Raw genomic sequence first — 12,731 nt, 5'->3', positions numbered from 1 at the left:
TTCTCCTTGTTTTTCGTAGGATCATTGGTGTAGGATCTTCACTTATCACCAAGGAACATGATTAGGAGAGAAACTTGTTTGCTCTAAGGAGAAAACCGTTTTCTTTGCACAGTACAAATTTCTTGTTCTTGTCTGAGACTAGAAGCCTCAAGTCAGTCCTGGCGAGGAAATGCATTACTGCTTGGCAGTCTACATGGTGTTTGGACTCACCAGGCGTTTGTTTTGCCATTGCAAGCTTTGTGACTACTGACAACTCCAATTGTGGATACTTGGTTGTTGCCTGGCACGACTTGAGTACAGCCAATGAGGCTGGGACCAACTGATAAAGATTGGTGTTAGTAGGGGAATGTATTTGGACCTACATTGTAGAACTTCATGTACAATGGTAGGCACGTCCTCATCTCTATAATTATAATATGGGATGCTCACCACCACCTTGTGTTGTCTGCACGAGGAACATAGTAACCACTAGAACTTACTGTCTAATTTCTTTTGCAGAAGTTGAGTAGCTCTGGATGCTATACTATGTATTTTGCCCAACTGATCGTAAAGATTAGACAGGTCGCACCCATTGGTAAACTGAAGATGTTCTGCATAGAGTTTGAGCTTGATTTCCGCAAAGCACTTTCACATGTTCCTAATCAGCTTTGCAAGGAGTGTTTTTTCCACATTTGATGCCTTGTACTTAAGTGAGATGCACTTAGGAACAACATTATGTGTTCTGCTCTATAAAAAAAGCCACGCATGCTTTGTATTACATTGCACATATTTGAAATTTACAGTCGACTCACATTGAATTTATTCCAAAATCATTTTATTTAAAATTGTGTGTGTTCCTTTTCCGTTTCAAACGTTTATGCTTGATTTTAAAAAGTTTTATTTTGCCCGAAGACAACGAAAATATATTTGTTGAAAGCACTCAGAAAAAAAGTTATTCTATTAATAATGCCATACAAAATGAACTCTACTTCCTACTACTATTACTTGGCATGAGTATCATGCTAAAATTATAATAATAAGTGGCAGGCTGATCACAATATCTGGCAAGATTTTACACAGGAAATATAGAGATGGTTTGGGAAAATGGATTTTAATTACATTAAAGGGCTGATAATATTAATCAATGTTCATCATAAGCAGTGACCACTGTATACAAAACAATATAAACTGAATGATATACAGTCAGCATTGAATTACACATGTGAAAATTATTCACAAGGCAAAAATCCAGCATATAGAACAATAATAATTCTTTCACTAGTCTTTGCCTGCATTGATGACTTTCAGCAGGAGCTCTTTGGATTGTTAGATCTGCACATTTCAGTGTTTTGTGATATTTCTTTTGTTTAAAATAGTTAGTGCTTGTATTCTAGAGTCTATTGTTACTTGGTTTTTCAATTTTGAATAGATAGTTTTTGTTTTAGAACCATTTATACTTCATTAGGCTTAACTAGCTTAACCTATTGTCAAGTGCAATTGATATTTTAAAATGAGCAGGTGAAATCTGTCCTGGGGACTAACAATTTTTACTTTCAGATTAAATAATATTTACAATCGGTTTTTTCATTTTCATAAGTTTTAATTATTTATTTGAAAAAATGATACAAAGCAATGAGGAATATAAAGTAAAAAATACAATATAACATATCACTACTTTGTGCACTATTAGAGTTGTCCTCATTCGAACCACACATTGCGATTCACTTTAATGATCACTTTCCAAAATCTTTTGCACCTAGGTTGTGTGATGCTATGGAAATAGTTCATAATTAAAAAAGGAAATGTATATTTTATTAAATTAAACCATTGAGAAAACAGGTAATATAAGTGTCGAGACCATAACACCAGACTGACATAGATGCTCAAAAAATAGAAGGAAAATAATATTTAAAATAAAAGGAAATAAAAAGGAGAATTGTTTAAAACTTAAGACACAATAAGGAAAAAGGAAATAAAAGTAAAATATGAGCGTGGATGTCTTAGTTATCAATAAATTGTGATCAGAGTTGAGAGGATGGTGTCAGATAAACCATCCTGGGAAGACCTTTCTTGCGACCCAAACTGGTTTCAAATTTTACCTCGAGACAGGTAAAAAACCAACTGGGGAGGAAAGAAGGGAAAGCCCAACCAATTAAAAAAGAATAGAACATGAAAAAGATAAAACCTCTCCCATCAAGGACACAGGGAGCTTCCACCTATGGCTTCTTTCATAGAGTTCCTCTGAGTTTCTTCCTCTGAACTTCCACCTCCCAGTTCCAATATTCTCTTTCTACATCATCTTCGAAAGAGACCAGTTGTGTTATCCTCTCGTCACCACTGCCTCGATCTCTGACTTGCCACTGTCTCAGGGCTGTTCTTCAGAAAAATTAAAGAAAGGATTCTGGATTTTTCCATTGACATTCCATCGAACTTGGATGTGCAAACCCAATTATGTAAGTATATCTTGAAAAAATAAATGATTTTCTTTCGTAACACTTGTTGTTTCCTGCCTCCAGAACTGCCATCCACATACGTGAGGGCCTTACACCATCCCGACAAAAAGAGAAAAACCCCCCTCTAATCGGTGTTCATAACACTCCGATTAGAGGAGGGTTTTTGAGGGGGATTAGTTGCCATCACTTTCATCTTCTACAGTAGTAATGGTATTTCGCTACTTCTCTTCTGAATGATCTTGAAGAACACAAGACATGTCTTGTAGGCATATGAACCTATAAAAATATCATACTTGCAATTAAAAGCATAACAGTTGTATAAACAAGTAGTAAAAATAAACCAATCTATTTTTCTAGTAAAAAAATATAAAAACACAAACATAATGTAACAGTTATAACTTATAATTTATCAATTATAATTTATAGTCTAGTATAATTTAAATCAAGTATAGTATTAAGTATAATCAAGTATAGTCTAGTATAATTTAAATCAAGCATAGTCAAATCAAGTATAATTTATCACTTATAATTTATCAATTATAAGTTATTCGAAAATAAATATTTTTAAATTTTTAATGTTTACTAACTAAAGTAAGGTAAGAAAGGTAAAAATAGCAGAGAAAACAAAAGAATTACTTACATCTTTTCTACACAGCCACATAACACAAGCAGGTGCAATACACAATAAAGGCGGGTTATACATATTTCCTCTGAAAAATATAAATGTTTTCCAAAACCAAAACACTCCTCACTCCAGTATTGTTTAGTGCACATATCTCTTTGAGAATACACCTGCTCTATAGGATGATCACATGCACATGAAAGCAGTGGTGTACATAAGAAGAAAAATACTGTCCTCAAGATGGGATTGCACCTGATAAAAGGTTAAGCTTCTTTAGTTGGCTTAGGCCTAGCAGAGACTTATTGGTTTTTCATTATAATTCTGCTTGTTAAATTAGTTCTTCCCTTTTTGTTTTTGTTGGTGTAGATTAGTTTTTATTACTCTATTTGCCTAAGTTTAGTTTCTAGGATGTCAGTAGCTTAGCTAGCCTTTTCTTAGAATAGATTTAGGTTAGATAGTTCATTTTTTGTATTTTGTTAGTATAAAGTACTAACAAAATACTTATTCTGTTTACTTATTCTATGTTAATTTTGTTCCTATAACTTATTCCATTATTGTGTTGTAGGCAGTGGCATGCCATCCATGCAAGCTATGGAAGTGTTGCTTCCCTTGTATTTTCTAAAACATATGAAGGCAGTTTTTCAACCTCCGATGGTCTATAAAACAAAGACAAGTGTAAATAACAAAATCAATTTATTACCAAAAGTTAGGTACAAACATGGTTACTTTTCAACATAATTACTGTGAAGATTGAGGCATTTGTCTATCTGTGGACAAGCGTTACAATCCCCTCTTCATAGAATGTTGCCACTAATGACTTGAGATGGGCTTTAACATTGTTTTGAAGATCGTTATTAGTCTCAAACCTCTGCCATCCTAGCCATGTTTTCAGTTTAGGAAAGAGGTGGAAGTTGCTCGGTGCTAAATTGGGGCTATACGCTGGGTGTTTAAAAAGTTCCAAGCTGGGTGGAAGTCTTCACACACCTTTAATGTGTGAAGACTTACACCTCTACCCTGAACTGAAAACATGGCTAGGAGGGCAGAGGTTCGAGACTAATGACAATCTTCAAAACAATGTTAAGGCCCATCTCAAGTCATTAAATGGAAACATTATATGAAGAGGGGATTGTAAAGCTTGTCCACAGATATGACAAATGTTTCAAATGCCTCATAAGTATGTCAATAAATAACCATGTTTGTAGGTATCTAACTTTTGGTAATAAATTCATTTTGTTATTTACACTTGTGTGAAATTCAAGTTTTTATCTAGTTTTTCCAAATTAATTATTCCATTGATTTTAAAAAACAAAAAACAGAATTCGTGGGAAATTTATAAGTCTTCCTTTTAAGGCAACCGATCTCACGCTGTAACATCATAAAATTGTACACTCAACATCCGAATTCATCATTTTCTTCCATCCAACAATGATCTCGTGACTTAGTTCCCATGGCAAATCTATAAAAACTGCGTCTTTTCCCCCCTCAGGGGAGTCTCATTCGGTTCATACATGCTCGTGGACGAGCTGCAAATTATTTGTTTAACACAGTCGTGACAAATTTGACCTAGTGCCTATAATTTTGGATATTCCATTGTCTACTGACTTTGCAAAGAGGTATGAAATAATATCCGTAAACACTCTCTTTTGAGCTCCCCCTACGCATAATTGAGAATTAGGAATTGTAGCTTAGCAAACTTAAAATTGTAACTAACTTTTTCGTTGATTTTAATAAATGTTTTGTTGTTAAATGGAGTCTTTACTTGACCATCGGCCACACCTTACCGTCGACTCCATCTCAACTCCCCTTCACTCACGTAACGCATAACAAAACATAACAGCCATCCTTGACAAGTGAGTAGGTCAACAACCTGCTGCCAGAAGGGGCAGTCAGACTCTCTCTGATCGCTCCCCGGGCTCACACTTGTTTTTGTTTTATGGACCATCAGAGGTTGAAAAAAAACAGCCTATGTAAATACATATTGTGCAATTATTTTCATATTTTAATGCACTTTGAATTACTTAATGCAGTTATAATAAAATATTAATTTTGTGTATTTTATTACAAATTTCTATACATGTGGAAAACAATGATATTGTATTCCAAATATACAATATCATTGTTAATCTCTCATATTCAAATATATAAATTTGGGTTAAAGTTTACCTAGGGAACCCCAATGGCCGCGCTTCCGGTAATCTCGACGGCAGGTGATGTTAGAAATTCGGTGTAGGTGGCGCAATTTTTAAATAACGCTATCGTATGCAAATTTTTTGTTTTTCGTGACGGCTCGACTGCTGCGAGTGGTTTTTTTTCACCAGTTAAACATTTTTGAAGAAAAAATGCTACTTTCTGCTATTTTTAATAGTAAATAGGTAAGTTTTTATTCCGCCTACTTTTCGTGATGCAACGTGCAGCAAATTTAATAATTCTATCGTATTCGTAATTGTTGTAAGACTTTTTTTTCTTTTTTTTGGCGACAAAATGGAAACTGCATACATTAATTCTGAAAATTTTTGGATTAATTGTACCTCCGGTCGTTTCTTTAGATTAATGTACTCTGGTTTCGATGATTTGGCAATAGATAAGAAAATGCCTAGTGATGTGAAATTTGCAATATTCTCGAATTTGCAACACGTAGAAGAGGTATGCGACAAATGTGGGAAACGTCGTGAATTAATGTATAGAGCAGATAAAAACTCTGTATCGATGCGATGTAATGTGTTGCACGATCGAATTATTCAGCTTTCCAAGGAACCTTTAAAGGGAAATGTGGTCGTTTGTCGTGGGAGAGTATTTTTGTCATTTATCTGGCACCTACTGTGTTTAGAGTGTTCGCTAACTGTTGCTGCTGGAGCTTCGGGAATCTCCAAAAACACAGCAGTCGACTGGGCAAACTTTTTACGTTTTGTTATGATGGTTTCCATTAATAACCCATGTACAGTACTTTTAAGATTGGCGGGATAAATAAAGTTGTGGAAATAGACGAAACAGCAATTGCAAAGAGAAAATACGAGAAAGGTAGAAAATTGAAGGGGACGAGGTGGGTTGTAGGAGGTGTGTGCAGAGAAGGGTCCGGAATCGAGCCGAAATGGAAAGAACCGGAGTCCGTTCCAGCTGCTCCATAAAGCGACGAGTGTAAGAAGGGGAAAAAAGTAAGGCACGTTCATGTGGCGAAACTAAAAAACTGTGTAAAAATAGAAACATCAGCGATAGGGATCGCAAATCAAGGAAAAGCGAGAAGAAACGGAAAGGAAATGTATGACAGAGCGTCAAACACGTGAGTAACAGTTTGTTTTATATTTCATAGCTAGCTGAACTTGCAAAATAATCTTAAAACATTTATTTTTTACTAATGTAATTATTATTTTTTCAAAAAATTATACATACTAACTAATTTGCATAATTTTTTGAACGTAGTATGCGTGCTTAGTACAGCAAACAAAATGGCGACCGGAAGCGGGGCCATTGGGGTTCCCTAGGTAAACTTTAACCTAAATTTGTATATGCATATTCCCAATGAAAGCACTGTATTGTCGAATACAGGATAACTTCCACAGCAAAAATATCTGATTTGTGTAAACTGTAAAGCAGCCAGATTACAGGCATTTGCGCATGCACTTTACACAGCACCAACCTTTGGCGGTTTAGCTGGTGGATGCTACACACCAAAATATCATATAACGTTTCCAATGATTCTATCCATTAGATGAGCCACTTGTTGGGAGCTATTTGACTAAGTGCATTGTTTTAAGATTTAAAAAGTAAAGAAGATTTTGTTATTTTTATGTACATTTCTTCACAAAGATATATTTAATTATAATTATATTGACAGATTTTCTGACATAAAATCTTTAGAACTTTTATTACTTTTAGATGTTAATAATTTTAAATATTATGAAAAACAATTTTCTGAAGCAAGTTTTAATTCTTTTAAGTAAATTTTATGGAAAAATTTTTATCTAAATTTTAAATTATGTAGTAAATTGCAATATTTATATTCGTGTTCAGACTAGATTGGCAAGTCACTCTTAGACATAAAAATACTATAATTAGTGATGAGCTAAGCAAAGACGTACTAAAAGAATTATACAATTTAATATCATTAATTTTACCATCTACCATAAGGTGACCAGATGTCCTGCTTTTGGCAGGACAGTCCCTATTTTTTACAATTTGTCCTGTGTCCCACGGCATTTTAAAAAAGTCCGAAGTTTTGGAAAGATTAAGTTGCTTTTATATATTTTAATTTTCTTGGCACTCATCACTAATGTTGGGGAGTGCAAGGGTTTGACAATATCTGCTTCATCCCATTTTACTATCGAGCCTGGAGTCTGTGCCATCTGAGAAAGTACTGTTGTGTTGGAACTTTTTCTGACATTTTACTTGTGTTCTTAAAATCTTACATCCAAATTTCTTGTTTTAACACCAATACAGGAATGATTACAAGACACAAGATGGGCAGAGCAAGGGCTTGAAAACATGATCTCAGTAAAATCATAAATTTCACATATAACAGAAACACGAAAGGCATTATGAAAGAAATTTCGGATCGCAAGAAGTCAAAAATAGTTTTGAAAAGAGCTCTGAACTTATATACAATTTTAAGGAATGACAAAGATAACATTAAGAAAGAAGAAAAAGCAGGTGTACAAGATACCTTACAAAAATGTACAACTAGGAGTCAAGAAAAACTATATTGGAGAAGGGAAGGATAGTTTTGGTCCATCTCTGGTAGTGAGAACTAGACACTTACAAGGGAACTGTCGGAGTGTCATCTAATAGATTTTAATAAAATTTAGTTAATAATTACGTTAAAAGTATACAAACTCTATGACAAATTTCTAGTATTCACTAAAAGTGTTAATCAGAGTTATTAGCAATCAAATGTCGTACTATTTTATAGTACTTAAACACAAATATGCAAATTTTTAGAAGTGAAAGGGTCGCGGAGGAAGACGGCGATATTACATTTAGAATAAATTCTGGAATTTTCGAAAATGGGAGAAGAATTAATAAAATTTAGTTTAATTACGTTAAAAATATACAAACTCTATATTAAATTTGTAATGTTTACTAAAAGTGTTAATCAGGATTAATAGCAATCAAATGTCGTACTATTTTATAGTAGTTTAACACAAATATGAAAATTTTTAGTAGTGAAAGGGTCGCGGAGGAAGATACAGTAATACCTCGATTTTCGTTGACTTTGGTTTTCGTCAATTTTTTGCAAAAAATTTGCCTCGGATTTTGTCGGCGTGCCACATGATCTCGTTGCTAATTTTGCGAAAACAAAGAGCGACCCACGCATTTTTCTGCTCACAAGTCCTCGTGGCGGTGTTTTTTGCTGTACGAGCATTACTCCGCGCGTCTAGCCAAACAATTCCATTGCTTCCATTCTTTTTAGTTCCATCGTGGGACCAAAGAAAGTTTCCAGAGCCAGTAGCCCTTCGAACAAGGCCAGGAACACGATCGAGTTGAAGGAAATCATTAAAAAATACGTGACTGGCATTAAAATTGCTGAAATCGGTCGCATGTACTGTATTCGGGAAGTCGTCATCCACGATAAGTTTCGTTGTGGCGAAAAAGGAAGCAAAAAGGAGGCTAATGTAGCGAAAGGCGTAAATGTGCTAATGAAACAGAGACCGCAAACAATTGAAGAGGCCGAACAGTTATTATTAATTTCGATCAATCAAAAACAGTTAGATGGTGATTCTGTTTCGGAGACCATTGTATTAGTTTTTTATACTCATTTTATATTAATTTCTTAATTTTTTTAGTATTAAACACTACGAAAACAGAGGTATCACTGTATTACATTTACAGAGTAGAAGAAGAAATAACTCAAATAAATATTATAAAAGATTAGATATATATACTAGTTTAACAATGAAATTTAATATAAAAGTATTGATAGAATAAATATAAAGAAAACAATCGAAACGTAATAAATAAATACATTTTAATAGATATATTTAAAAGTTATTATATTCACAAATTATTAGATGGACAACTATTTACATGATATTTTTCAACAAAGCAAAATAAACAAAGAATCTGTTGGCATCGTGCACATTTAACAAATCGAAGATTTTCGCAATTACTCTCGACACAATTTAAACTGTCAGTGTTTAAAAAAGAAAAACAAACTTGTTTTACATTTAAGAATTGACACTTTTCATTTATGAGTCCAGAAGCGAACCATGCATGTTTAATCAAATTATTAAATATTGGCGCAGATAATTGATGATGAAGAATCGAATGTAATTTTATAATGCCATTTCTAGTTGTCCAAAACAATTTCATCGAAGAATCATTACAGAATAATTGTATAGCATTTAAAATTTCTTTAGCTAAAAGTTTTAATTGTCTATGAAATCCGACATCTAAAGGTTGGCATATAGACGTACACTTTGGTGGAATAATTAATATTTCGCATGAATTTTGATTTGTAGATGTTTGAAATACTGTATTATAAATATTAATATTTGTTTGTCCACTCCACGAGTCAATTATTAATAAAGAGTTTTCTGTTATATTTGGAGATAATACGTCTTTTACATAGTTTGTAATAATTGCTGTAGATAATTTGCCAGATGAGCTAGCTGTAACAGTTACGTTTGGGGCATTGAACAGCGATGCTTGAACTCTACGTCCAAAGGTTCCATGAGCCTCTTGTAAGCAAATAAATACATTACCTACAACTTGTCCGTTAGCATTAATTAAATATTGAACAGTGTAGGAATGCGTTACTTTATTACTTGGAGAATGTGCAAATCCAATAGTGTTTTTTTCTCCTTTATATGAAAGTGTTCTTGGTGAAATCATTTCGTATGAAAAACCACACTGATCCGTATTGAATATGAAGTTACGTGAATAAGACGGCAATAAATTTTTTACTGTTGTTTGAAATTGCGCAGCTTTTACTAATATATCCTTTTCGTTCACTATTTCTGTTTTATTTACAAGTTTTGTAATCTTTCGAGATACTAATCTATATTCTTTTTTAAATTTTGCAACCCAAGAATCACTAGCGGTAAACTTAATTGAACTATTCAGTTGAAGAAATTTCTGTAATGCCCATATTTTTAATTGATTTCCTTTAACAATTTTATAGCTGCCTCGAGCTTCGTCAAACATTTGTTTAGTATGTTCTTTAATGATTTTTAACGTTTCAATTCTATGCTTTCGAGATTTAAATTGTTTTTCCCATTTATATAAATCACTAAAACGTTTTAATTCTTTAGCTCCTTTCCGCTGTAATGTGTGTAATTTCCATTTTGGGTGTTTCTTATGCAAGTTAAGAATTTCTTCTTTTCGTTTTGTTGAGATTATATTCTTATCGAATTTTTCATCATCTGAATATCCCGATTCACAGTCAGTGTCTGCGTTATCAGTTTCTTTCTCTAGAAGCAGACGTGTTATTTTATTATCTGAAATAGGCCTATCTATAATCAAATTATTATTTTCCATCTGACAAAACTCTTCGTCATCTCTACTTACATAACTACTTAAAATATCGCTAAATGCATTAAAAAGCAGTTTGGCTACCTGTTTATCAACGTCTGAAATATTAGGCCTACAAATATTTTCTGTAGGCCAAACATTATCACATAAACGTTTAAATTCTGCTATAATGTTTTGAATATTTACATTTAATTCTCCCATTTTCGAAAACTAGAATTCATTCATAAATGTAATAGCGCCGTCTTCCTCCGCGACCTCTTCACTACTAAAAATTTGCATATTTGTGTTAACACTTTTAGTAAACATTACAAATTTAATATAGAGTTTGTATATTTTTAACGTAATTAAACTAAATTTTATTAATTCTTCTCCCATTTTCGAAAATTCCAGAATTTATTCTAAATGTAATATCGCCGTCTTCCTCCGCGACCCTTTCACTTCTAAAAATTTGCATATTTGTGTTTAAGTACTATAAAATAGTACGACATTTGATTGCTAATAACTCTGATTAACACTTTTAGTGAATACTAGAAATTTGTCATAGAGTTTGTATACTTTTAACGTAATTATTAACTAAATTTTATTAAAATCTATTAGATGACACTCCGACAGTTGCCTTGTTAGTATTAAAGAAAATGAAAAGGATGAAAGGGTACTAGAGAACAAGACAGGAATAAAACAGTTAAAAACCTCACTATCTAGCTGATTCTAGCTGAAGTTGAATCTCTCATATTGACCCAAATTTGGATAGAGAACAGAGTTGGTTTTCTTGAGTAGGGGATATCTGTGGAGCACATGACCCTTTGTTTGATGGCCTGTAATATCTTTTAGTAAGAGTGTTAGCCTTATGAAAAAAAAAACTCATCAGCGGACTTAATTGTGAAGGTCATTATTTGAAAATATTTTGTCTGTCAACATCCATCAGATGACACCAGGAAGCTTTTGAAGAACCCAAATACCCTTTGTTTTTTGCTGTCCTCAATCTTAACTACCCTTTACTCCTTATCTTTCAATTTCCGTCTATGTAATTTTAATTTTAATTTTTAAGACTCAGTGCTAAGAGTCTAGTTTAAGGTATTTTTATTTGTATTTTCATTTTAAGTGTAACAGTAATTAATATCTTGTTTTTATTATGCTATAAATTTAGTATGATGCATCTAATTGTTGCTGTATACCTTGGGTGACTGCTGGAATTTATTCTTAGAGCTGGCATTAAACCTTGAGTTTTTGTGTATATTTTACAGAAGGGCTGTAATAAAATTTTTGTTTTGTGTTTTGTTAATATTGTTGTGTAAATCTCATACCTACGTAAGAATTAATAAATACACTTATCTCATAATAGTACCATGCTTCAAAAACAATATTTTTCAATAAAAAATCACTGTAATTGTTTCTGAATTTTTTTCTTGTACTTGAGTTAACTTAGGAGAATAATTTATATCCGTAATTACCTCAATTATCTCCTTAGTTTTTTGAAATAATTGAAAATTAATATTAATCAGAATACTATCTTTCCAAATAGATCTAGAAGCAGTTATAAAAAAAATAATCACTTTTAAAGTACACTTGAGAAAATAATTGGTATGTTCAAGGATTAATAATGGAATTATTATTATAAAATAAAATGTCTTATTTTAAACTGTAATTATACAGCAATTCTAAAAAGTTTATTTTCTTAAGTATTTTTTCAAATAATATAGAATAAACTGATAACATGTGAAAACTTCAAAAATATTATTAAAATAAAATAACTTTAAGTTTCTAAATTTATCTGTTCTCTGTTTTAAATATCAGTACTTCTAATTTGACTAATTATTAAAAAAATTAGTACTTCTTTAATAAATTCTGTCTGAATTACAGTACACTGTACATTTACCATTTATTAATATTCTCACCTGTTTCAATACACTGAAGTGCACTCAGTCTAAGATGGGCTTCTCCATCATGTGGAAAATCTTTAGGCTGAATAACATAAATACGTGTAATAGGAATGTCTTCAGAATTTGTTATTTCTCCTTTGTCATTGTACCAACGATCTGATTTTACATCACAATTACAAGGAAACATATTCTTATTACAATTCTTATCATTATCACAAATGCATTGTCTAGGCACAGAATTTATTTTCTTTACTAATGACCCTTTTGCTGATTGCAACCAAGTGAGTGACATCAACCTATATTTCAAATAAAAAGAAAAAATATCACTAAGTA

The 12,731-nt window shown here is 32.5% G+C and overlaps 1 protein-coding gene across 7 annotated transcripts in view; it reads right to left on the bottom strand.

Annotated features, from left to right (window-relative positions):
- Positions 1-12,731, bottom strand: part of LOC136985988 (axotactin-like) — a 219,451-nt gene that overhangs the window by 113,830 nt on the left and 92,890 nt on the right. For all 7 annotated transcript variants that reach the window (XR_010882413.1, XR_010882412.1, XM_067283415.1 and 4 more), the window contains one exon: positions 12,414-12,694. Coding sequence is in view for 5 of the 7 variants with exons in the window: in XM_067283415.1 (XP_067139516.1) it covers positions 12,414-12,694 (281 nt within the window). In the remaining 2 variants the exon portion in view is untranslated. The remainder of the gene's footprint in view (positions 1-12,413; positions 12,695-12,731) is intronic.

This window comes from Centruroides vittatus, unplaced genomic scaffold, assembly GCF_030686945.1.
Source record: "Centruroides vittatus isolate TY-2023 unplaced genomic scaffold, ASM3068694v2 contig_986, whole genome shotgun sequence".
Taxonomy (NCBI): Eukaryota; Metazoa; Arthropoda; class Arachnida; order Scorpiones; family Buthidae; genus Centruroides; species Centruroides vittatus.
The sequence above is the reverse complement of the archived record's forward strand: the minus strand, read 5'-3'. Positions and strand labels throughout refer to the sequence as shown.